Here is a 27,133-nt window from a genome sequence, read left to right as displayed (position 1 = left end):
TAGTAAAGCTATGAAACAAACTGGATAGAAGTTGAATCACTGGCTTCCAGTATTACAGTAACTCCTTGCTTAATGTAGCTATGTTCCTGAAAAATGCTACTTTAAGCGAAACGATGTTAAGCGAATCCAGTTTCCCCATAAAAATTAATGTAAATGTTGGGGTTAGATTCAAGGGAAAAATCTTCGCCAGACAAAAAATACATACACACAGTATAAGTTTTAAACAAACAATTTAATACTGTGCACAGCAATGATGATTGTGAAGCTTGGTTGAGGTGGTGGAGTCAGAGGGTGGAAGAGGGTGGGATATTTCCCAGGGAATGCCTTACTGCTAAATGATGAACTAGCACTGGGCTGAGCCCTCAAGGGTTAACACGTTGTTAATGTAGCCTCACACTCTACAAGGCAGTACGAATGGAGGGAGGAGACACAGCATGGCAGAGAGAGACAGACACACACCATGTGTGTGTGAGAGAGACAGAGACACACACCCCGTGTTTGTGTGTGTCTGAGAGAGATGTGCATTGCCCCTTTAATTACGCTGACCCCACTCTGAGTACACTGCCTTTTTAAGTAGATCAGCAAGTTGAGACAGCAGCTGCTGCCAGCAAGCTCCCTCCATCCTGAGCCCTGTCATGTCATCTCCCCATCTCTGTGGAGATGGGGTACAGGAGTGGGGGGAGGGGGTCACCCTGACATTAGCACCCTTCCTTCCTCCCCCCCTTCCCCCCCCCCCCGCACAGCAAGCAGGAGGCTCCCAGGAGCAGCTCCAAGGCAGAGGGCAGGAGCAGCATATGGCAGTGGGGGGAGGGACAGCTGAACTGCCTGGCAATTGATAGCCTGCTTGGGGGCTCCTGGTCCACCCTGGTTCCAAGCCCCCACCAGCTAGCTGCAACGGGCTGCTCTTCCTGCAAGCAGTGGACAAAGCAGGTGGCTGCCAAACAACATTATAAGGGAGCATTGCGCATTTTTAAATGAGCATGTTCTCTAATTGATCAGTAACTAGCAACGAAACAACGTTAACCAGGACAACCTTAAGTGAGGAGTTACTGTATATGTTGAGGAGACACACAAGTGATCTAGATTCAAGTTAATGGCCAGTCCTTGCTATATATTATGTTGTTCCTTATAGGGGCTTTCTTCCACCTCAGTTATAAAATACTTTTGCCCTTGTTACCATTCATTGTAGAAATCTAGTAATCTGCCAAAATGCTAATTTAAAGCAAATGTCATTCAAAATTGTCTGAACAGATATGAGATCCAGAGTATGGGCCAAATGGGGAAAGCTATGTTAATAAACTGACTTTGGATTTCATATCTGAGCTGATGGAGCTTCTCAGAGAGAGGTAAAGAAAAGGTTATTTGCAAGAAGTGTGCTGAACATGCTGTTGTGGACAGTTGGTCCTTGATGTTCTACTCTTCCCTCAAAATGTGTATGTAAGTATGGTTAATATTAATGGGAGGACTGATGCAGTCAGAAGCTCCAGACGGAAGCAGCTTGCTTGCTTTTCAGCTGCAGATGAAGTATGCCAGTGACAGACGGGGGTGAGGGCAGAGAAGGGATGGCATGGAAAGGCAAAGAACACAAGTACAAAATAGTTCCAGACAGTCCACCATCCTCTTCAGATAAAAATTAAAGTTGGCACAGTCCATTGAAGTGTGAAACAAGCCATTAGGCACCTTACATAGCTTAACAATTTTTTCTTAAATCATATATTAATTAGGAAATAACGTTTGACATTAAAATCCTTTAATAGAAGGAGTTTAAGAGCTTAAGTAGCAGCAAAGGGAGCATAATGATGTGGAATGTTATGTGATCAGTAAATGACCTGAATATTGTGTATTACAGCATTCATTATTCTCCTAAATTTGACATTTGAACTTCAAAGGACACATTAAGTCTGGGAAAGCTACAAATGTGGGATGTACTTTTAGGCTTGCAGTTCTGTTACTCTTTCAACAGCTGGCAACCAACCAGTCACTTTACTGATGTGTGTGGTGTGCAATTAAACTTTAGATTGTAAAGTAATCATAGAATCATGAAATGTAGGGATAGAAGGGATCTTGAGAGGTTATCTAGTCCTTGAGAGGTTACCTACTCACTCCGTGGCTGGACCAAATATATGAAGATCATCCCTGACAGGTGTTCCTGTAACTTGTTCTTAAAAAAGATCCAGTGATGGGGATTCCACAACATCCCTTGATAACCTACTTCAGAACTTAACTATTCCAGTATTTAGCTATACTCATAGTTAGAAAGGTTTTCCTCATATCTAATCTAAATCTCCGTTGCTACAGATTACTTCCTGCCCTGACTTTAGTGGATATGGAGAACAATTGATCACCATCCTCTTTATAACAGCCCTTCATATAGACTGTTTCAGGTCCCTTCTGTCTCGTTTTCTCAGAAACATGGCCACTGTTTATAACGTTTCCTCAGAGATCTGGTTTCCTAACCTTTTATCATTTTTGTTGCTCTCCTCTGGACATTCTCCAATTTATCCACATCTTTCCTAACGTGTGGCACCCAGACTGGACATAGTGCTGTAACTGGGACATCACCTGCGCCTAGAATAGCGGGACAGTTACCTCCAGTGTCTTATGTACAACACACATGTAAATACACCCCAGAATGACATTAGCCTTTTTTACAACTGCATCACATTTTTGGCTCATGTTCAATTTGTGATCCACTATAACCCCCAGGTCCTTTTTCTGCAGTACTACTGCCTAGCCTGTTATTCCCCATTTTGTATTTGTGCATTTGATTTTTTCCTAAGTATAGTACTTCACATTCATCTTTCTTTAATTTCATCTTGTTGATTTCTGATCAATTTGTCAAGGTCGTTTTGAATTCTAATCCTGTCCTCCAAAGTGCTTGCAAGACCTCCCAGCTTGGTGTCATCTGCAAATTCAATAAGCTTACTTTCTTCTTTGAGTGCTTGCTCGTGTCCATTCCATTGTAGGTATGTGTGCTCACCACATGCACTGGTGCCAGAAGTTTCTCCCTCAGCGGTATCCATAGGGGACCAGCTCTGGTGCCCTCTGAAGTGGCACCTGTATGCCGCGATATAAGGGGTGTCACCTGTTCCCCCCACCCTCAGTTCCTTCCTACCACCAGTGAAGGTGCTAGAATGTCTTCTTGCTTCGCCAACCCTTCTCTTTCTCAAACTGTTGTTACAAACTTTTCTCCTGTAAATAGTTGAAAATTGTTAGTAGTTTCCCTTAGTCAGTTCGTCCGGGATGGGACTCAGCCTTGGGGTGGAGAATGCCCTGATCCCCAGGCTTCAAACCCTGTGACTGCTTAAAAAGCCAGTGCCCATCAACGATCCTCATGGTTGCTGTGCCTGTGCGAAACCCACATCAGCAACAAGTGTAAAGGCATCAAACCTCGGACAAAAAGGGAGCGGGACATCGTCTCTGGGCACTCCGTATGGAGTCGGTGCTGGCACCAGGACCGGAACAGTCCAGATCGAACTCTGCTCCCAGCTCTGCGGCATCGGCGTGGAGTGCTCTGCCGGTGCCATCTTTGGACCGACACCGATCCCCCTTCCCGGAACCAGCAAGAAAGCAAAGAAAGGCCTGGAGGAGATGATTGCCTACATCTCTTAAAGGGAAAAACAGGGCTGGAGGAGAGCGAAGACCTGACAGGGGCAGCTCCTCACCTCCGAGTGGGAGTCGGGCCCCAGCTCGGGTGGAGTGGGTTAGCCCACCCCGAGACGCGCCTGCCACCCCAGATAGCGGCATAGTCGCTCAGCACCTGGATGTGCCGTCAAAGCCTTAGGCCCTACAGGCTGCACAGGACGTCCTAGTGCTACCGGTGCCTCCCACACCAGCTACAGCAGTGCCCCGTTCCAGTGGTAAACCTGCCCTGGGACCTTTCCAGTGGTCCCCATCACTGCTCCTCACCACATGGAATGTCCCGCCAATGCTTGTCCACACAGAGCTACCACCCCTCAGACATGGGGCGGCCCGCCCAGTGGAGTTCCTGCCGCCAGTTTCCAGACTCAGGGCACTGCTCGCTGGGCTCAAAATGCCGATCTTCGGTGACACAACCCAGAACCATGGAGGTGAGCCTATCCCTGCAGCCCCACAACCAGGAATGCCTGAGCCACTCCCCTAGTGTTTGGCACCATTCCGGGGACTCTAGCCGATGGTCCCAGGAACCTCACTACTGGTCGCCTGAGTGCCGGTATGGGTTGCCATGGCCGCACCGACGTTCCCCAGCTCGGTTCCCTACTCCTTCCCGCTCTCATTTGACAGACCAGCACTGGTCAAAAACCATGAGGTATAGATCACTGGTTTACCGTCGCTGATCCACTGAACGCCACCGGTCTCTGTGATCTCGGCATGAGGAGTTGTTGCGCTCAGGCAGTTCTCCGTTGCTACATCTGAATCAGCAGTGACGTGACCGGGGTGAACAGTCGGCCTCTGCACCATCCTGGTCCCCCGGACGCAATCCGTTCTCTTCAGATTCTGGTACCCAGCAGAAGTCTTTACCAGCGGTCCAGGATCCCACATCGGGGTACCCATTATGTGTGTGGTACTGCCCGAAGCACTGTGGCCCCAGGGCCAGTGGCCTACCTCCGGCACCCTTGAAATCCCTGGGGGTTCCCGCAGCCCTTGCAAGGGCTCTGGTCGGCCTCGGTGGCCTCAAATAAACCATCGGCCCCCATCTCCCGACCGCCCCCCGATATGAAGGTGACTGGGGAAAAGACTCCTCAGATTCACCCAGGCCCCATTGAGGGACCACTTGAACAGTCATCTGAGGTGGCAGATCCTCCTGTGCCTGCTTTCTCCTTATCCTTGGCTGACGAGGCGATCACAAGGGCCCCTCGTCCAGTCCCACCGGATGATTCCAGAGCCCATCAGGAGCTACTAAAGTGGGTCGCCTCAAACTTGGGGCTACATGCTGAGGAGCTGGAGGAACCCTCAGACTGTCTATTTGAAGTCCTCAGCTTGGTGGCTCCAGCCCTTGTGCCCTTGCACAAGGTGGTAACAAAAATTACAAAATCCTTGTGGCAGACTCCCTCATCACTGCTCCCATCTCCTCACTGCTCCCATCTGCAAAAGGGCAGAACAAAAGTACTGTGTGCCTGCTATCTTTACAAACACCCTGCCCCAAGCTCACTGGTGGTCTCACCCATTAATGAACGGGAAAGGCAAGGCCAACCAGATGCAACCTCCCCAAAAACAAGAACTCAAAGAGACTCTATTTATTCAGAAGGAAAATGTATTCATCATTGAGCCTCTAGCTGTGGGTGGTCAACTATCAGAGCCTGCTTGGCCGCTACAATTTTAACATGTGGCAGTCCATGGCCAAGTTCAAGGATTCGCAGCCCAAGGACCCCAGGAAGGAGTTCCAGGTGATCCTCAATTAGGGCAAAGCAGTGGCTACAGCAGCCCTCCAGGTGGCCTCAGACGTGGTGGACTCTGCGGCCAGAATCATGAGCTCTGCCATCTCGATGAGAAGGGCATCCTGGCTGCAGTCGTCGGGCTTGTTGACGGAGGTTGAACAGTCAATACAGGATCTCCCATTTGATGGCCAAGCTCTGTTGAACAAACAGACACAAAATTGCAAAGGCTGAAGGACTCCCAGGCAACATTATGGACCCTGGGCCTCTACGCCCCAGGCCTGGCTAGAAAGTGGTTTAAGCCGTAGCAGCCCCAAGGGTTTGGAAACCAGAACAGATTGGATCCCTCCCGTAAGAAGGGCAAAGGCTATAAATGCTGGCAAGGCCACCAGCTGGCGTCCTCTGCTCAGTCGAGCTCCACCCGCAACCAGCAGGGTGGTACGTGGGCATTTTGAGGGTGCGCCAGAGGGCGCTGCCTGGGCCTGTCCCTGCCTGGGCCTCCCTAACTTTGGACCGCTGGGTTCTCAACACCGTGGCTCAGGGTTATACCCTCCAGTTTATTTCTTTCCCCCCCACACACACTCCTTCCCTGTCCCTCTTCAGGGACCCTTCTCACGAGAGCCTGCTCGCGCAGGAGGTAAAAGGCCTTCTGCAAGTGTGGCCTCTGAAGGAAGTCCCTCAAGAGTACAGAGGCAAGGGGTTTTACTCCTGGTACTTTCTAATCCCAAAGGCCAAAGTGAGTCTGAGACCCATCCTGGACCTGCGAGACCTCAACAAATGCCTCAAGAAGTTGAAGTTTCGCATGGTCTCCCTGGCCTCCATCATCCCCTCTGGATCTGTGAGACTGGTACGCTGCCCTCTATTTTGAGGGACGCTTACTTCCACATATCAATTTGCCAAAGACACAGACAATTCCTGCGCTTCACAGTGGGGTCCGCTCCTTACCAGTTTGTGGTGTTCCCATTCGGCCTGGCTACAGCCCCAAGGGTGTTTATCAAGTGCATGGCTGTGGTGGCTGCTTACCTCAGGTGTTGGAGTATCCAGATTTACCCGTACCTCAACGACTGGCTCATCAAGGGCCGCTCCAGGTCTCGGGTCCAGCGTGACGTCTCAGAACTACAGGTCATGTGCTGTGCCCTGGGCCTGCTGATAAACGAGGAAAAATTAACGTTAATTCCAGTACAGAAAATTTAGTTTATCAGAGCTGTCCTCAACTCTACCCGTGCCAGAGCATTTCTGCCACAGGACAGGTTCAAGACGATGGCAGGTCTCATTGCCAGTGTCTCTGCATATCCCCTCACCACAGCCTGGGTCTGCCTCAGGCTGTTGGACCACATGCTGGTGTGTACTTATGTCATCCACCATGAGAGGCTCAGACTGTGACCCCTCCAACGGTGGCTGGCAACAGTCTATGCCCTGTCCAGGGATCATCTGGACAAATCATCACAATCCCACCGAACGTATTTACCTCCCTGCAGTGGTGGACCAACTTGAGGGTGGTCCTAGAAGGAGTTCCCTTCAAGAGTCCTCGATCGTTGGTATCTCTAATATCGGATGCCTCCGACCTCGGCTGGGGAGCACATCTCGGCGAGCTGCGGACCCAAGAAACATGGTCCCCAGAGGAACTGACATTGCACATAAATGTCAGGGAACTCAGAGCAGTCCGCCTAGCCTGCGGAGTCTTCCTGCCACATCTTTCCGGTCAAGTGGTATGGATACTCACAGACAACATGGCCTCAATGTTCTACATCAAGAGGTAAGGGGGAGCCCGCTCGTTGGCTCTGTGTCAGGAAGCGTTCCGATTGTGGGACTTCTGCATCCAGCACGACATCCACCTTGAGGCATCGTACCTCCCTGGCATCCAGAATGCGCTGACGGATCACCTCAGCAGATCCTCCTTCTCTCACCACGAGTGGTCCCTCCACCCGGAGGTTGTACAGGTCCTCTTCTGAAGGTGGGAAACTCCCCGAGTGAACCTGTTCACCACCAGACAGAACAGGACGTGCCAGCAGTTCTGTTCCCTCCAGGGCCTAAGCAGGGACTTCCTCACTGACACCTTCCTTCTGTCATCGGAAGGGGATCTGACATACACATTCCCGCTGGTTCCACTGGTCAGCAGGATACTAGCAAAAGTCAAAACAGACAAAGCATGAGTCTCATGACTGCCCCAGCGTGGCCTTGCCAACATTGGTTTGGCATGCTCATGGACCTGGCCGTGGCTCCCACATGGCCATTGCCCAGCCGCCCAGATCTCCTCTTGCAAGACCACGGATGGGTCCTGCACCCGAACTTTCACTCCCTTCACCTAACGGCTTGGTGAATGGCTTAACCCAGAGGAAAGGGCCTGCTCCAGTCAGGTACAGCAAGTCCTCTTGGAAAGCAGAAAATCCTCCAGCAGAGCGACTTACCTGGCAAAGTGGAAGTGATTCATTGGTGAGGCCTCATCTGGAGTACTGTGTCCAGTTTTGGGCCCCACACTACAAGAAGGATGTGGATAAATTGGAGAGAGTCCAGCGAAGGGCAACAAAAATGATTAGGGGTCTGGAACACATGACTTATGAGGAGAGGCTGAGGGAGCTGGGATTGTTTAGCCTGCAGAAGAGAAGAATGAGGGGGGATTTGATAGCTGCTTTCAACTACCTGAAAGGGGGTTCCAAAGAGGATGGCTCTAAACTGTTCTCAATGGTAGCAGATGACAGAATGAGGAGTAATGGTCTCAAGTTGCAGTGGGGGAGGTTTAGATTGGATATTAGGAAAAACTTTTTCACTAAGAGGGTGGTGAAACACTGGAATGCGTTACCTAGGGAGGTGGTAGAATCTCCTTCCTTAGAGGTTTTTAAGGTCAGGCTTGACAAAGCCCTGACTGGGATGATTTAACTGGGAATTGGTCCTGCTTCGAGCAGGGGGTTGGACTAGATGACCTTCTGGGGTCCCTTCCAACCCTGATATTCTATGATTCTATGATTCTCCTGCTGGGCGGAGAAGCGTGGCATCTCCCCAACGAGGTCGTCTTTGCAATCCATCCTTGATTACCTGCTACACCTTAAGCATCAAGGCCTCACGCTTTCTCCATCAAGGTGCACTTAGCAGCCATATCAGCTTTCCACCAGCATGTCCAGGGCAAATCGGTGTTCTCACATGACATGTTCATCCAGTTCCTAAAAGGACTAGAGTGACTCTTCCCACTGGTCCAGGACCTGATTCTGCAATGGGACCTCAACATCGTCCTCTCAAGGCTCCTGGGGCCTCCCTTTGGGTCCTTGGTCTCGTGTTCCATTTCACATCTGTCAAGATTGCTTTCCTTATAGCCATTACCTCAGCAAGGCAAGTATCCAAGATTAAAGCCTTCACTTCGGAGCCTCCTTTCATGGTTTTCTACAAGGACAAGATCCAGCTGCGACCCTCCCACCCCACATTCTTGCCTAAGGTAGTGTCCCACTTCTGTGTTAACTAGGATATCTTTCTCCTGGTTTTCTGTCCAAAGCTGCACTCAACTGCGGAGGAGAGGCAGCTGCACACCTTGGATGGTCAGTGCGCCCTAGCGTTCTACCTGGAGTGCACCAAGTCCTTCTGCGTATTGACCCAACTCTTCATCACAACAGTGGACAGGATGAAAGGTATCCGGTGTCCTCTCAGAGGATCTTGAACTGGATCACCTCCTGAATCCAGACCTGTTATGACTTAGTTCGGTCAAACCACCACCTAAGGGCCCACTCAACCAGAGCACAAGCGTCCTCAGCAGCCTTCGTACCACACCGACCCATCCAAGACATCTGCAGGGCTGCCATGTGGTCTTTAGTGCACATGTTCACAGCACATTACGCCATCACCCAGCAGGCCAGAGATGATGCTGGATTTGGCAGAGCTGTGTTACAGTCGACACGTCCATGAACTCCTACCCACCTCCGGTGGTACTGCTTGGGAGGCACCTGGAATGGACATGAGCAAGCACTTGAAGAAGAAAAGATGTTTACCTTTTCGTAACTGGTGCTGCTCATGTCCATTCCATGACCCATCCTCCTTCCCCACTGTCAGAGTTTCCAGCAAGAAGGAACTGAGGGTTGGGGGAACCGGCAGCGCCCCTTATACCGCAGCATACAGTCACCACTCCAGAGGGCACCAGAACCGGTCCCCCACAGATACCTCTGAGGGAAAAACTTCCGGCACTGGTGCGTGTACCAAGCACACACACTTACAATGGAATGGACATGAGCAACACATCTCGAAGAACGCCAGTCTAACACGGCTGTTACTCTGAAACCAGTTACAAAAAGGTAACTGTCTTTTCCATTCCATTAATGAAAAGGTTGAATAGTTCAGGAGGTAGGAGTCCCGCAGGACTTCACTAGATACATCCTCTCAGTTTGACAGTGAATCATTGATAACTGCTCTTTGAATATGATTTTTCAACCAGTTGTGCACACACTTTGTAGTAATTTCATCTACATCATGTTTCCGTAGTTTGCTTATGAGAATGTCATGTGGGATTATCAAAAGCTTTACTAATGTCAAGACAAGTCATGTTACCTGCTTATACCTATCCAGTTGGCCAGTAACTCTGTCAAAGAAGGAAATAGTGTGACTATCAGAGATTCTGCCCACAGCTGCTTCCACTATCATCGGTGAGAAGTGTGAGTGCTACATATCTCTAAAAATCAAGCCATTCATTTGTTATTTAAATACCCATTGGGACAGACTGACAGTATCTTGAAGAAACTTTATGGAATTAAGATAAACTTTATTGAGTTAAGTTAAACCTTGCTGAGTTTGAATTAACATCTTTAGAAGTAAATTTTATTAAAAGTACAATTGTATATGTGTTGTTGTGACATTGTATGTACCTTCTCTAGTGGGGGGGGGGGGAGACACACTAATGAACTTCCTCTGTTATTAGCCTTTGAAGTTCCCCTGGAGAGATATGCATATACTAGTTCAAACAGAATTCTCCAGAGACCAATAGACAAAGAACAGACTTTTGGGTAAAAACCTTGATTTTCAGCTGACTTGGGGCCTTCTTCCTGATCCAGCAAATGGACAAGACCCCTGATCCACAGAGGCCCCCAATCCTTAGGGGAGGATAGGAAAAACTTGGCTTACTGAGGCTTCATAAGACACTGTGCTTGTTCTGAGCTGAAGCTTTGATGAACTTGTTACCACAAGGATGCCCTTACAATGGGTTATTAAAAGACTGCAGTTGCCAGAGCCCCTGTGAGAGTTGGTATGAACTCTGATAAGTTTATTAACATACGTGTAGGTTCTTTTATTGTTTTTAATGTGTTTTCTGTAATGCTTTGTACCTTAAGAGTAGAATAGGCTTGCTTAGAAAGAACAGTGTGGTAAATTATATCTGTTATCTGTCTCTGAAGAGAAAGCAAGCAGGTGGCCTAAGGAACCTGTCTGTGCTGGGAATTACACAGCAGAGGCAAGGGAATGGGGCAGTCTGGGTGTAGCCAGTCAGAAGGAGGAGAGATGTGTATCTCCACTCAAGAGAGGCAACAGCTGGGGAGCTGGAAGCCTGAGAGTTGGGTACTCTTGCTGAACCCTTGAGTGGTGCATTTGCCCTGAGCTCTGACATCCATATTTAGAGAGGTACATTCTTGCAGACTAATGTATGTCCCAGGACTACAATATCACTAAAGAATAATGGGCTCTCTCTGTTGAGGCACAACCAGTGCATTTATTTTCAAATGCATTTGCCCTGTAATCATGTGGAATTACAATGCTATGATTTCCAGTATACCAAATTGCCATTATATACTAATGTTAAGTGTAATGGTAAGACACCCCTAGTGTACTTTTTAATAACAACCTCCTATACTTTTTTGCTTTCATTCCAAATGTTGTGGCACAGTTTTTGCAGAGTTAACAACCTTAATGCTGCATTCCTCCAGAATCCCCTGTCGACTTCAGAACACAGGCTGCCCTCTTTTTCTGGTAATTGTATATGTTAGGACTTCTGGTTCACAAGACATCTTGTAACTTTTTAAAAAACTTTCTGGAGTTTCACCGAATGCATTTTATTTTGTGAAACCCGGACACTTTCTGTATAGAACGTTTTAAAGCCTTTCCCATAGGACTCCCTCTTTTGCTTTAGGTACCTCCTGTGACTTCTGTTTGAAAGGGGGAGGGGTGTATATGCAAATCCTTGATCCACCCCATTAATCCCAGAGAGGAAGTGAGTGTAAAGATGCCAGAACCTGAAGTAGCATCAGGTGTCACCTCCTCCCTTTGTCTGTGTGTGTATTGTAGTGATCACCCCTTCAGGTCTCTGTTTCTTTCTGAGGATAGTGGCTGCCACCTCCTGATCCTTTTCTCTTCTGGAGGAAAGATTTCCCTCTCAGTCTGTTACCCTAGAGGCTGTAAAAGTCAGCAGACGAGAGGACAGTTTTTCATTGCTGCTTCTTTGGAATATGTTTGTCATCTGAAGAGCCTTTACTTGGAAAAGAGAGAGTATTGGTCTTTCTTGGTGACATCCAAAGAAGAGATGAGAAGATGAACACAATCACCCTGAAAGACAAGTGGGGATGTTGCCTCTGTATATTCTCCCATCTTCCCACCCTCCTATTCCTTATGCTGAGGTTGGGCTCCATCCAGTAGAGTGAAAGTAGTTATTAGATTGGATTAGCTTTAGGGAAGTTGACCAGTAGTAGTATCCCTCACTTTGAAGTAGGGTGTGGAACTTGGATACAGCCTGGGCTCCCAGAAGAATAACTGGTTTCAGAGTAACATCCGTGTTAGTCTGTATTTGCAAAAAGAAAAGGAGTACTTGTGGCACCTTAGAGACTAACCAATTTATTTGAGCATAAGCTGTTGAGCTTATGCTCAAATAAGTTGGTTAGTCTCTAAGGTGCCACAAGTACTCCTTTTCTTTTTAGAAGAATAACTGAAGGCTCAAGAGTCACTGAAGTGCTGATACGTTGGCAAAATGTTCTAGTCCTGATGTACTGGTCTGTACCAGTCCAATTTGAGCTCTGCCAAGGGCTGCTTTTAATTTGACTCTTAAACTAGAAGTTTAATTATAGGAAGGAAGTGAATACTTGTGCATGTGGTGCAATACAGATGCACAAAATGTTATTTTTAAAGGGTGTGTTTGAGTCTGAACGCTTTCTATTCAACATTTTGTAAAAGATGGTCTGGTTCCAGGAATGCGGAAGGGGAACCTAGCTAACAAAATGATTCATAACAATTCCTTTAAACCACAACTGGAGAAGGAAAAGATAGCCATAGTCTCTGTTGTTCCTTTGGCATAGACCTCTCTATGTACTCTTATTTCATAACTTGTAAATTATCTCATAACTTGTAAATATGTCAAGATGCACGTAGACTGAATTCCCTTTCTGGGGAGATAAAATGATGTAAAAAACTCAGTGGATCTGAGACTGATTGACTGACTTGAAAACTACATCTGCCACGAGGATTTACTTATCATACTTACTCCTGAGGGCATTCTGTGCAAAAAATTAAAAATTCTGCACCAAAAAAATTAAAAATTCTGAGCGCAATATTTAAAAATTCTGTAAGTTTTATTGGTAAATAAATAAATTGGGCTTTTGAAATTTCATCCATGCTAAGCGAAGGTTTTGTACTGGCTTTGTTAACAAGAGGCAGTTCCTTGTCTCATTTTATTACTAATGTTGATTTAAACCTACAATAAATGACCATTCGGAGGGCTGACAAATCTGTCCCTTAATAGGGTGGCTGTTTAATAAATGTGGAGCAGAATAGTACTCTGTTGTTTTGAGATTATTTTTGAATGGTCTCAAGACAAGAGGTTTGCTAATAAATTGTTAAACTATTGCATAGGTTTCGTTGTATACATTTCGCATGCATTTTTATGCTATTATATTTTTTTGTAAATCTCATATATTGCATTGAAACTTAACTCATACTAATTTCTTTCATTTACTCTACGTGTAACCACCCTTATTAGACAACTTCCTATTTCACTAGTTTCCCAGAGTGTTCCCAAATGCACTGAGTACAATTCTTCTCCACCTTTAATGAGATACCTCTATTATAAATTTATTTGTATTGTCCATAGAACCTAGGAGCTCTAGTCATGGTAAACAGCTGATCTTTGCTAGTCTCTCAAATAGACTTTCAAGACAGGTTTCACTTTGCATAAGAACATAAGAACAGCCATACTCGGTCAGAGCAAAGGTCCATCTAGCCCAGTAGCCTGTCTTCTGACAGTGGCCAATGCCAGGTGCCCCAGAGGGAATGAACAGAACAGGTAATCATCAAATGATTCATTCCCTATTGCTCATTCCCAGCTTCTGGCAAACAGAGGCTAGAGACACAATCCCTGCCCATCCTAGCCACTGATGGACCTATCCTCCATGAACTTATCTAGTTCTTTTTTGAACCCTGTTATATAGTCTTGGCCTTCACAACATCCTCTGACAAACAGTTCCACAGGTTGACTGTGTGTTGTGTGAAGAAATAATTACTTTTATTTGTTTTAAACCTGCTGCCTATTAATTTCATTTGGTGACCCCTAGTTCTTGTGTTATGAGAAGGAGTAAATAACACTTCTTTATTTACTTTCGCCACACACATATGTGTGCGGGTGTGGCTACATATGTGTGTATATATATGTGTGTGTGTGTGTGTGTACACTTATACTGCTTAATTAAAGTTAGTTCAGCACACCAGTAATTTTTTATTCACATATTTCCTCTTTGTACCTTCTCCACATGACCTGCAGAACAAAGTTAATGAGATCTACAAGTTGGATACTACTGCAATATCTTTTGAAACTCTAGAACAGAGTACATTTTAGTGTATTGAACTTGGAGGGTAATTTATTTGTCTCGAGGGAAGCAAGAGCCCAGAGAACTGCATGATTTTATGTCATCTCACTCACAATTGAAATGTGGTGTTGAAACCTATTTTTTTTCCTCATTGCAGATATTGAAAAATATCACTTGGTACTCAGAGCGTGTTCTAACCGAGATTTCACTAGGGAGTCTCCTGATACTGGTGGTGATAAGAACCATTCAGTACAACATGACAAGGACAAGGGTAAGAGTTATATTTAGAACTTACATATGTAGTGTATATCTGCAGTCTTCCATCAGCTGGTGTTCAGTTCCAAACAGAGGTAAAAAAACCAAAAGTGAACCTTTTTGCAGCAAATGAGCACCTAAACACAGTGGGGGAGGCAGAAAAAAGGTCAGCACTCAGGTACAGTATGAAGTGCTTCTGAATTTGTAAAGCAGTTTCTGTGATATCATTCAGGTCTGCTGCTTTGATTACTAACATACAAAGTCCAGTCGTAGTAGTAGTTGCATAGTTCCTGAAAAAAGTAATAGATTTCTGATGAGAGAAAAAAATATCAGCATTAAATTATGTGTGGGATTTTTTACCTATATTAAATTATCCAGAAGTATGGATTTGGGTTCCTTGCTATTTGATAGTATAGTTTTATAAACAGTTGTGGAAATTGGGGTGGAAGAAAATTACTTTTACTTTTTTTCTTATGAGTATAATTGAGAGATCTGGGGCAAAACATGGTTGTTTTAGATACATTCCCCATCATGCATTATTTCACTTCTGACTTCCCTAAAATCCATTAGGTTATATGTTGTGGATCTTTAATGTAGGAGCACTTCAAGTGTATCTCTCTAATGTGTGTAGCAGACATGTAAACTACATTAAAGGCTTCTGTACGTTTCTTTCATTGCTGAAAATGTTGAGAAGCTTTTGCAATAAAATTAACTAAAGCATGGTGTTAGTTGTACTAGATCAAATAATTTAAAACCAAAATCACCATCTCTGTGGTCACACCAAAATATAGATGAGAGAATTGTATGGTAATAATATTAACACCACCCCTATTAACTACTTAAAACAGACATTAATTGGCTGTAATTTCTGTTTCATGAAATAACAGACACAATGAGATGGAAGGCAAGGAAGCTGATACTGGTTGCAGAGTTTATATTGGATTAAATGTAAGCTGTACTTTGTCAAGTAACATTTCATAAACAGGAATAAGGGTTTGCGAGCCATTTAACCAGTAAATGGTTTCTTGTAAATAGGCTGCATTTTGGTATTAAATTCCAAATATTTATCAGATTTACCCACTGGTTTAACTTAGAGGCTTTACAGAATATTCAGTTGGAACCAGAAACTCCCCCATTCTTTCGCGTCCCCCCCTTTTTTTTTGAGTCCTGGGTAAGTTCTAGCCAGCAATGCTGAATGAATCTTCTTGCTCACAAGAGGAGCTTTATACTTTGAACATGGGAGCACAGGAATTCTATCTAGCCTCGTTACAGACAAGGCAAGTGCAGGTGACATAGGAAATGGAATTTTGAATATATATCTGATTTCAGCCTACTGTACTGATTGCCATAATATACAGATTCCCCAGGCACTGGCAGAATAAGTAGTAGAAGGAGCCAGAGGCCACTCCGTGTTTACATCAATTAGAATGGAAGATACTCGGAATTTATATGTGGCATTGGGGGTCTGTGTTACTCATAAGGAGAATAAATGCACATTTTAGTCCTGAGTAGGGAAGAGGAACTTCTTAATGAAGGAAGTCATTAAACATTGCTCCATGTTGTAGAGGGATTGGTCAAACATATGACTAGAGATAAAGCCTGGGAGTGGAGAATCTAATTTTCTGCAAAAGGTGAGGATACAATAAGCAACCCCTACCACTTTTAATATCTATTACAATAAATTAATCCCTCCAATATGCTGTTTAAGATTTATTGTCTTCCCTTGAAGAATAGCACAATCCATGTTTATTTGCCTCTCTCCTGTGAGCAAGATACATATTGCATAAGCCATAGGATTGTGGATTCCACCGTTTTGTCTGTGCTCTGCAGTTCTCTGACTTTGAGTGAGCCAATGTTTAAACATTTATCTGGAAAGATGGCAGTTAAAATGGGCTTCAGAAACTCCAACTATACAGGAGCAGAACTTATAACATACTACATTAGTGGTAGTTGTGGAGAAGTTGAATGTTTTGAAATAATTAATATGGAGGTCAGAGTATAGGGCAAAAAGGGTTGGGTAAGTTTGGAGAGAATTGGGGCAAAGGAAAGGAGAGAGAATTAAAAAGCAGTATAGACTATTTTCTCTACCATTTATCAATTATATTCATGATCCCGTTGTATATCAACTTTGATTTTAAAATATATATGTACAGTGAAATCTGTACAAGAGCCCACCCTTATTAGGCAAATTCATGTCTAAAGAGACCATTATTAAAGCATCTCTAAATATACAAAGTGTAATTCTGCTCCACCTTTATTAGAAGACCACCTGTGTTAAGCAACGGATGTTTGTTAGTCCTTTGAGTGGTTTCTTATGACAGGTCTTAGTGTATGTGAAAAGGACAGTTTGATGTGTTTTTTCCCCTCTTTTCCAACAGGACAAATACCTTCATACAAATTGTCTGGCAGCCTTAGCAAATATGTCAGCACAGTTCCGCTCCCTTCATCAGTATGCTGCTCAGAGAATCATCAGGTAAATATAAGCCTTTTAAAAATATTTAAACTGGTCTTCCAACTAAATTCAGAGGAAAAGGGACTTGAATTTTCTATGACTGAATAGATATAAGTGAAATTGGAATTAAATTATACCAGATAAATCTTATTTCCCTTCATGAAGTCTGGGTTATATTTTGAGTTAGTGAAAAATATTATGAATCTTTATCAAAGAAACTTTTGATTTTTTCTGTTCTCCATAGAGCAGCCATAGCAACTGCTTTTAAACTGGAATATTTTTCAGTCACTTCTTCTGTTATGACAAAAATGCAGGGGGTGATAGTTCTCCAGAACATTGTTAACTGGACTTTCAACTTACTATATTTCTGCCTGTGCTGAGGACGGAGGACTTTATTTTTAACGTAGACAAAACATAGCCATCCCTTTGTGATGGGGTATTGTGCACTTTTTGCAGTTACTTACTTTTGTGCCTTTTTGAATGGTCAAGTTCACTAGCCTTTCTTGTAACAAGTCAGTTAATGTCAGCTTGTGTTCTAATAAAAGGGACACTGCTTTCATAGAGTCTTAGATATAGAAGATGGGAAGGACCAAGTTCCACCAGTTCCAGAGGCCACCATGTAATTACAGGTACTCATGTGGGATGTGTCTAGTTTATTTTAGCAGCTCATCTACTCAGTGCTCCAAAGGAAACCAAAAAGGTCCATGACATTACATCCCAGGGGAAAATTTTTTCAATGCTTGGCAAATATAGATTTTATGCCAAAAATTAGTTCAAAATATCACATATTTCTTTGATAAGTATGTATGTATTTTGTAAAAGTCTAGACTAACAAGAAGTACAGTATTTTTAAAAAATATTGGTTTTGTGGAACTATTTCTGTGATGGTCCTTCCTGCTCTTGAGGTGCTCACTTCTATGTATGCCATCATCATCTCCCTGCTTGACACAAGTCTTCTATTCACGCACAATGGCTGTAGCCTACAGTACATGTTCAACTTAAATCTGAGCTCTCTTCCTTACAGTGTTTACCAAGTCTGTAACTCTAATTGTTGCCTATGTTTGATATTGTCCTAAATAACTCTTGTGCTGCTATTCTTATTCATTTCCTGATTCCTGGTCTCTACATCCAACATTCTTACATATTACCCTTTATGGTCTCTAAGTCCAACTTTCCAAATATCAACCTGTGAAATGTGAAATAATAATGAGACTAATGGATGCCTTTGAAAGCAAGCATAAATCACCTCAGTCCTTGGAAAACTTGCAGACTTTTTACCCATTTCAGAATATGATATGTACAGCCTCTTCCACATTCTGCAGGGAATTGCCTTTCCTATATTCCCAATCTCTCTCATAGAATCATAGAATATCAGGGTTGGAAGGGACCTCAGGAGGCCATCTAGTCCAACCCCCTGCTCAAAGCAGGACCAATCCCCAATTTGTGCCCCAGATCCCTAAATGGCCCCCTCAAGGATTGAACTCACAATCCTGGGTTTAGCAGGCCAATGCTCAAACCACTGAGGTATACTTCCCTCCCTCCCTGCCTTTCTTTTCATCCCTTTCCACTCTCCAATCCCTCTGCATTTCAAACATTTGTCACTATGTCTCTACCAGTCACTCTCCCTGCACTCCACCAAAACCTTCTCTACAGTGATCACTGGATCCTTCCTGCATGCTATTCCCACCATCTAGGCAGCAGATTGACTCCCTGACATTTCTCAGATCCTATCTCAAGACCCAGGCAAGGACATGTAACTCAACCAAATAATGTTAGGCGCTTCATACACAACAATTCACTATGAGCTTGGGTTTTTTGTGTCCACTGCATCCATCTCACGATATAACTGCTCTGATATATGAACCTACTTGTTTTTATTTGGATGTGAAGACTAGTTGCTCTGTATTCTTATATGAAAGGTGTGATACAAAATTGCATTGTATTTCTCCCTCACACATACAGAATGGTTATGTATTTAAAGCTATGATGCGTAATGATGGAAAAAACAGCAAAATCTCTGTCATGTTTAAATTAAAAGTACGAAATTGCATATTGCACAGTATTCTTGCATTGTATAAGGAACTAGTAAAGCCGCATTTGAAATAGTGTGTCTAATTCTACTCATGCTGGAATAAAAATCAGAGTTGGAGCAACCAAAATAATACTAAAAACGAGGAGTCCTTGTGGCACCTTAGAGACTAACAAATGTATTTGGGCATAAGCTTTCGTGCATCTGATGAAGTGGGTTATAGCCCATGAAAGCTTATACCCAAATACATTTGTTAGTCTCTAAGGTGCCACAAGGACTCCTCATTGTTTTTGCTGATACAGACTAACACGGCTACCCTCTGAAACCTGTCAAAATAATACTGGAATTCAAAACCGTAGTTTTTCAAAAGAGTAATCCCTTAGAAACAGGAATCATTTTTTGTTCTGTGTTTGTACAGTGATTAATACATTAGGGTCCTGGTCCAAGACTGGGGCTCTTGGGTGCTACTGCAATACAAATAATAACAATAAGGTCAAAACCACTAGGGACTGGCCTAGCAGTTCTTATTCAGGAGAAGTTATATCTGAGTAACAACTGCAGGAACATGCCTAAAATCAGCATGTTGGTAATCTTTCGGGGCAGGTGGAAAAATCTGAGAACTCATTGCATTTACAGAATTCTTCACTACAGATTGTACAGATTTACTGATTGTTCGCTAAGTGAGAGGTGGTGGTTATTCCAGTGGTGCCCGTGGGGTCCTGTCGGCATCGAGGCCATGCTTTGCTGGGTTGAAACACAGAAGAAAAAGTGGCTGCATTATCTAGTTTAAGACAGGACACAACAAGTGACTGTGAACAACACTAGGAGGGAAGGACAAATTAAGACAAGGGTAACAGTAATAATGTAATGTTTTTACAGTCTAAATTTGCTGAGACAGGCAAAGCTTAATTTCTCAGAGACTATTTCCTGGAGCTCCCCATCCCCCACCCCCATTCAGGGATCTTGGCTTCAGCTGCAGGGCGGGGCTCAGGGCTTTAGCCACACAGGAAGGCACCAGGATTGGGGTTTCAGCCACACAGGCTGCCTTGGGGCTTCAGCCCCATGGAGCGCGCTGGGGCTTCCACGGGTTTGAAAATATTTACTGGAGCTCCACTCTGGATGGCTCCAGCTCAATTTAAGCCCTACTGACACGTGTTTGTCAAAACTGTTAATCTCCAGTCATGGGGATTCCAAAACGTTCCTGAGACACCTATATACTTATCTGTCTTTATAGTTAGAAAGCTTTTTCATAATATGTAACCTAAATCTCCCCTGCTTCAGGTTAAGCCCATCCCTTTCTGTTCTTCCTTCAGTGGACATTGAAAATAATTGATCACCATCCTCTTTACAAGAACTCTTCGCATATTTGAAGACTGTTATCGGGTTCCCCTTCAGTCTTCTTTTCTCAAAACTAAACAAGCCCGGTTTTACTAACTTTTCCCCATAGGTCAGGTTTTCTAAACCTTTTATCATTTTTGTTACGCTTCTCTGGACTCGCTCCAATTTGTCCATTCCTAAAGCATGGTGCCCGGAACTGGACACAGTACTCCAGCTGAGACCTCACCAGTGCCAAATAGAGTGGGAGAATGACCTCCAATGTCCTACAGATGACAGTCCTGTTAACAGAAAAGGAGTACTTGTGGCACCTTAGAGACTAACCAATTTATTTGAGCATAAGCTTTCGTGAGCTACAGCTCACTTCATCAGATGCATACCGTGGAAACTGCAGCAGACTTTATATATACACAGAGGATATGAAACAATACCTCCTCCCACCCCACTGTCCTGCTGGTAATAGCTTATCTAAAGTGATCATCAGGTGGGCCATTTCCAGCACAAATCCAGGTTTTCTCACCCTCCACCCCCCCCACACAAATTCACTCTCCTGCTGGTGATAGCCCATCCAAAGTGACAACACATACACAATGTGCATGACAATCAAGTTGGGCTATTTCCTGCACAAATCCAGGTTTTCTCACATCCCCCCCACCCCCATACACACACAAACTCACTCTCCTGCTGGTAATAGCTCATCCAAACTGACCACTCTTCAAGTTTAAATCCAAGTTAAACCAGAACATCTGGGGGGGGGGGGGTAGGAAAAAACAAGAGGACACAGGTTACCTTGCATAATGACTTAGCCACTCCCAGTCTCTATTTAAGCCTAAATTAATAGTATCCAATTTGCAAATGAATTCCAATTCAGCAGTTTCTCGCTGGAGTCTGGATTTGAAGTTTTTTTTGTTTTAAGATAGCGACCTTCATGTCTGTGATTGCGTGACCAGAGAGATTGAAGTGTTCTCCGACTGGTTTATGAATATTATAATTCTTGACATCTGATTTGTGTCCATTTATTCTTTTAAGTAGAGACTGTCCAGTTTGACCAATGTACATGGCAGAGGGGCATTGCTGGCACATGATGGCATATATCACATTGGTGGATGTGCAGGTGAATGAGCCTCTGATAGTGTGGCTGATGTTATTAGGCCCTGTGATGGTGTCCCCTGAATAGATATGTGGACACAGTTGGCAACGGGCTTTGTTGCAAGGATAAGTTCCTGGGTTAATGGTTCTGTTGTGTGGTATGTGGTTGTTGGTGAGTATTTGCTTCAGGTTGCAGGGCTGTCTGTAGGCAAGGACTGGCCTGTCTCCCAAGATTTGTGAGAGTGCTGGGTCATCCTTTAGGATAGGTTGTAGATCCTTAATAATGCGTTGGAGGGGTTTTAGTTGGGGGCTGAAGGTGACGGCTAGTGGCGTTCTGTTATTTTCTTTGTTAGGCCTGTCCTGTAGTAGGTAACTTCTGGGAACTCTTCTGGCTCTATCAATCTGTTTCTTTACTTCTGCAGGTGGGTATTGTAGTTGTAAGAAAGCTTGACAGAGATCTTGTAGGTGTTTGTCTCTGTCTGAGGGGTTGGAGCAAATGCGGTTGTATCGCAGAGCTTGGCTGTAGACGATGGATCGTGTGGTGTGGTCAGGGTGAAAGCTGGAGGCATGCAGGTAGGAATAGCGGTCGGTAGGTTTCCGGTATAGGGTGGTGTTTATGTGACCATTGTTTATTAGCACTGTAGTGTCCAGGAAGTGGATCTCTTGTGTGGACTGGACCAGGCTGAGGTTGGTGGTGGGATGGAAATTGTTGAAATCATGGTGGAATTCCTCAAGGGCTTCTTTTCCATGGGTCCAGATGATGAAGATGTCATCAATATAGCGCAAGTAGAGTAGGGGCTTTAGGGGACGAGAGCTGAGGAAGCGTTGTTCTAAATCAGCCATAAAAATGTTGGCATACTGTGGGGCCATGCGGGTACCCATAGCAGTGCCGCTGATCTGAAGGTATACATTGTCCCCAAATGTGAAATAGTTATGGGTAAGGACAAAGTCACAAAGTTCAGCCACCAGGTTAGCCGTGACATTATCGGGGATAGTGTTCTTGACGGCTTGTAGTCCATCTTTGTGTGGAATGTTGGTGTAGAGGGCTTCTACATCCATAGTGGCCAGGATGGTGTTATCAGGAAGATCACCGATGGATTGAAGTTTCCTCAGGAAGTCAGTGGTGTCTCGAAGGTAGCTGGGAGTGCTGGTAGCGTAGGGCCTGAGGAGGGAGTCTACATAGCCAGACAATCCTGCTGTCAGGGTGCCAATGCCTGAGATGATGGGGCGCCGAGGATTTCCAGGTTTATGGATCTTGGGTAGTAGATAGAATATCCCAGGTCGGGGTTCCACAACAGAACCACTAACCCAGGAACTTATCCTTGCAACAAAGCCCGTTGCCAACTGTGTCCACATATCTATTCAGGGGACACCATCACAGGGCCTAATAACATCAGCCACACTATCAGAGGCTCGTTCACCTGCACATCCACCAATGTGATATATGCCATCATGTGCCAGCAATGCCCCTCTGCCATGTACATTGGTCAAACTGGACAGTCTCTACGTAAAAGAATAAATGGACACAAATCAGATGTCAAGAATTATAATATTCATAAACCAGTCGGAGAACACTTCAATCTCTCTGGTCACGCAATCACAGACATGAAGGTCGCTATCTTAAAACAAAAAAACTTCAAATCCAGACTCCAGCGAGAAACTGCTGAATTGGAATTCATTTGCAAATTGGATACTATTAATTTAGGCTTAAATAGAGACTGGGAGTGGCTAAGTCATTATGCAAGGTAGCCTGTGTCCTCTTGTTTTTTCCTACCCCCCCCCCCAGATGTTCTGGTTTAACTTGGATTTAAACTTGGAGAGTGGTCAGTTTGGATGAGCTATTACCAGCAGGAGAGTGAGTTTGTGTGTGTATGGGGGTGGGGGGATGTGAGAAAACCTGGATTTGTGCAGGAAATAGCCCAACTTGATTGTCATGCACATTGTGTATGTGTTGTCACTTTGGATGGGCTATCACCAGCAGGAGAGTGAATTTGTGTGGGGGGGTGGAGGGTGAGAAAACCTGGATTTGTGCTGGAAATGGCCCACCTGATGATCACTTTAGATAAGCTATTACCAGCAGGACAGTGGGGTGGGAGGAGGTATTGTTTCATATCCTCTGTGTATATATAAAGTCTGCTGCAGTTTCCACGGTATGCATCCGATGAAGTGAGCTGTAGCTCACGAAAGCTTATGCTCTAATAAATTGGTTAGTCTCTCAGGTGCCACAAGTACTCCTTTTCTTTTTGCGAATACAGACTAACACGGCTGTTACTCTGACTCCTGTTAACATATCCCAGAATGGTATTACACTTTTCTTTTGCGACTGCATTGTTGGCTTATATTCAATTTGTGATCCACTATAACTCCCAAATTCTTTTCGGTACTACTGCCTAGCGAGTTACTCACCATTTTTTAATTATGCTTTTGATTTTGCCTTCCTCAGCACATGTAGTACTTTGCACTTGTCTTTATTGAATTTCATCTGGTTGATTTCAGACAAATTCTTCAATTTGTCAAGGTGGTTCTGAATTCTCATTTTGTGCCCCAAAGGGCTTACAACCTCTCACAACTTAATGACATCTGCGAATTTTATTAGCATACTCTCCACTCCGTTATCCAAGTCAAAAATGAAAATATTGAATAGTAATGGACCCAGGACTGAGTTCTGCAGGACTCCACAAGGATATATCATCACAGATTGACAGCAAATCATTGCTAACTATTCTTTGAGTACAGTCTTTCCACTGATGATGCACTCACCTTAAAGTATTTCATCTAGACCATATTTCCCTAGTTTGCTTATAAGATTGTCATGTGGGATTGTGTCAAAAGCTTTACTACATCAAAATATATCATTTCTACTGCTTCTCCCTATCCCCTAGGCTAGTAACCCTGTCAAAGAAGGAAATTAGGTTGGTTTGGCATGATTATTGAAAAATCCATGTTGGCTATTACTTATTGCCCTATTGTCATCTAGGTGCTTACAAATTGATAAATAATTTGTTCCAGAATTTTTCCAGGTATTGAAGTTAGGCTGACTGGTCTGTAATTCCTCGAGTCCTCTTTTTCTGCATTTTAAAGATAGGTACTATGTTTGCCTTTCTCCAGTCCTTTGGGACCTCACCCATCCTCCATGAATTCTCTAAGATAGTCGCTGACTGTTCCGAGATTGCTTCAGCTAGGTCCTTTAGTATTCTAGGGTGATTTTTGTCAGACGCTGCCCACTTGAATACATCTAAATGTTTTTTAACCTGTTCCTTCCCTATTTGGTGTGAGTTAATATTAGTTGTGTTATGTATCTGGTTTCAACCTTTTTAGTGACGACTGATGCAAAATAGACATAAAACACCTCAGTCTTCTTGATGTCATCCATTATTACCTCTCTTTTCCCACTAAATAGTGGACCTACACTTTCCTTTGTCTTTCCCTTATTCCCAGTGTATTTATAGATCCTCCTCTTACTGCCTCTTATGTCCCTTACTACATATAACTCACTTTGTGCCATAGCCTTTCTGATTTTGTCCCTACATGTTTGTGCTGTTCTTTTATATCCTTCCTTAGCAGTTTGTCCATGTTCCCACTTTGTATAATTTCTTTTTGGTTTTCAGGTCATTATTAAAGAGATCCTCATGCAGCCATATTGGCCTCTTACCATTCTTCCTATCTTTCTTTTGCACTGGGATAGTTTGCTGTTACATATCTGTAATATTACAGGTGAGCCACATCATACGCGCATTTAACTTACGCGAATTCAACTATACTCACTCAGCAAAAAAAAAGAAAAATAACAAGATACCTGTAAATAGTGCAGGCGATTCTGCCCACCATTCCACCCGGAGTGAGCGTGAGATGGGAGACGTGAATCTGCTGTTCCCTCAGTCGGTCTCAGTTCCCGCATGCCTCTCATAGTGTGAGCATCTCGCCGCACTGAGTGTGAGTCTAGTGTTTAAAGATACGTATTTTTCATACAACATGGCCCCTAAACGCAAGCCAACTACTTCATCTAGTGCTCAACCGAAGAAATAGCGATCTGTTCCAAAGCTGGAGGAAAAACTGGCTCTGTTGGACTTATTGAAAGACGATATGTCGGTCTCCAACGTGGCACGTAAATATGGCTGCAACAAATCTAGCATCCGTGCCATCAAGATTTGAGAGAGAGGAATTTGTCAAGCCGTGGAATCAAGTGCTCCTATAACTGCTAAGGTGACGAGCCAGGTGTGTGATAAGACTTTAGTGAAGACTGAAAAGGCATTAAACTTATGGCTGGAAGACATGAACCATAAACATGTGCCTATCAATGGCAACACGTTGTAAGAAAAGGCTCTTAGCCTCTATGCGCTGTTCAAACCTCCCACCGAAGAGGGACAGCCTTCTGATGAGAAGGAATTCAAAGCCAGTCAAGGTTGGCTTAACAGTTTTAGGAAGCACTTCAACCTCAGAAATGTTGTGATTGATGTAATTACCCCCCTGTAATTATGCTGTAATTAGAAATACAGTACAGTAAAATTATATTTGCATATGTACTCTTTATTATATACTGTACATTACTGTATACATTATACATTTATACATATTACTGTATAGAGTTGTATACACAAAATCATGTACAGTATACTGTACTTTATGGACGATTTAAGGGATTTTCAAGGGTAATTTTGACTATACGTGATTTTTAGCTTTACGCACTGACTTTAGAACCTAACCCTTGTGTAAGATGCGACTCCACTGTATGTCTTTGAGAAACTGCCGCTCTCCTGAACCGCTTTTATCTTTAGATTTTTTTCTTAGGGGACCTGACCTTACCAGGTCTCTGAGTTTGTTAAAGCCTCCTTGTTGAAGTCCATTGTCCTTATTCTGCTGCTGTCACTCTTTCCTTTCCTTAGAATCATGAAGTGTATCATTTCATGCTCCCTTTCACGCAAATTGACTTTCACCTCAGGTCAGATTTGCAACCAATTCCTCCCTGTTAGTCAGAATCAAGTCTAAGACGGGTGTCCCTTGGTTACTTCCTCCACTTCTGAAACAAGAAGTTGATCCCAGTACATTCCAAGGACCATTTTGTATTTTCCCAGAGTACTTTTCCAACAGATGTTTGGGTAGTTACAGTCCCCCATTAATACCAGGTCTTGTGTTTTGGGTGTGTGTTTGTTCTAAAAATACCTCATCCACTTCCTCCTCCTGATTTGGTGATCTGTAGTAGACTTCTATGATGACATCACTCCTGTTTTTTCCCCTTTTACTTTCAGCCAAAGACTTTCAACTAGTCTGCCTCTCACCTCCCTCTGGACCACAGAACAAGTATATATATTCTAAATGATTAATGCAACACCTCCTCCCTTTTTTCCCTGTCTGTACTTTCAGAACAAACTATCCCCCTGTATACCAATAATTCCAGTCATGAGATTTATCCCACCAAGTCTCAGTGATGCCAGTTAAGCCATAATTTAGCTTATGCCCTAATACTTCCAGTTCTACCGGTGTAGTTCTCATGCTCTTTCCATTTTTGTATAGACATCTAAACCATTGAGGAGATCCCCCACTGTTTTCCCTCTTGCTGCTCCTGTGGCTCTATTGTAATTTTCCGTTCCCACCCCCAGCATCTAGCCCTCTATTAAGGTCACCCTTTTTTGTACATACCTGTGGACTTTTGTCTCCTGGTCCCTTTGAACCTAGTTTAAAGCCTTCCTCACTAGGTTGGTGACTCAGAATACATCTACACAGCAATTAAACACCCCCGGCTGGCTCGGTCAGCTGGCTTGGGCTCCTGGGGCTTGAGTTGTGAGGCTGTACAATTGCTGTGAAGACGACTGGGTTTGGCTTGGAGCCCAAGCTCTGGTACTCTGCAAGGCCAGGACCCTTAATGTCA

General features: G+C 44.0%; 1 protein-coding gene across 5 annotated transcripts in view; it reads left to right on the top strand.

Moving 5' to 3' along the window:
- DYM (dymeclin) overlaps window positions 1-27,133 on the top strand; it is a 389,955-nt gene that overhangs the window by 227,865 nt on the left and 134,957 nt on the right. For all 5 annotated transcript variants that reach the window (XM_073343511.1, XM_073343514.1, XM_073343512.1 and 2 more), the window contains 2 exons: window positions 14,265-14,378; window positions 16,741-16,835. In XM_073343511.1, the coding sequence (XP_073199612.1) occupies window positions 14,265-14,378; window positions 16,741-16,835 (209 nt within the window). The remainder of the gene's footprint in view (window positions 1-14,264; window positions 14,379-16,740; window positions 16,836-27,133) is intronic.

Source organism: Lepidochelys kempii, chromosome 5 (genome assembly GCF_965140265.1).
Source record: "Lepidochelys kempii isolate rLepKem1 chromosome 5, rLepKem1.hap2, whole genome shotgun sequence".
Taxonomy (NCBI): Eukaryota; Metazoa; Chordata; order Testudines; family Cheloniidae; genus Lepidochelys; species Lepidochelys kempii.
Note: the sequence above shows the minus strand (reverse complement) of the source record. Positions and strands in the feature narration are given on the sequence as shown.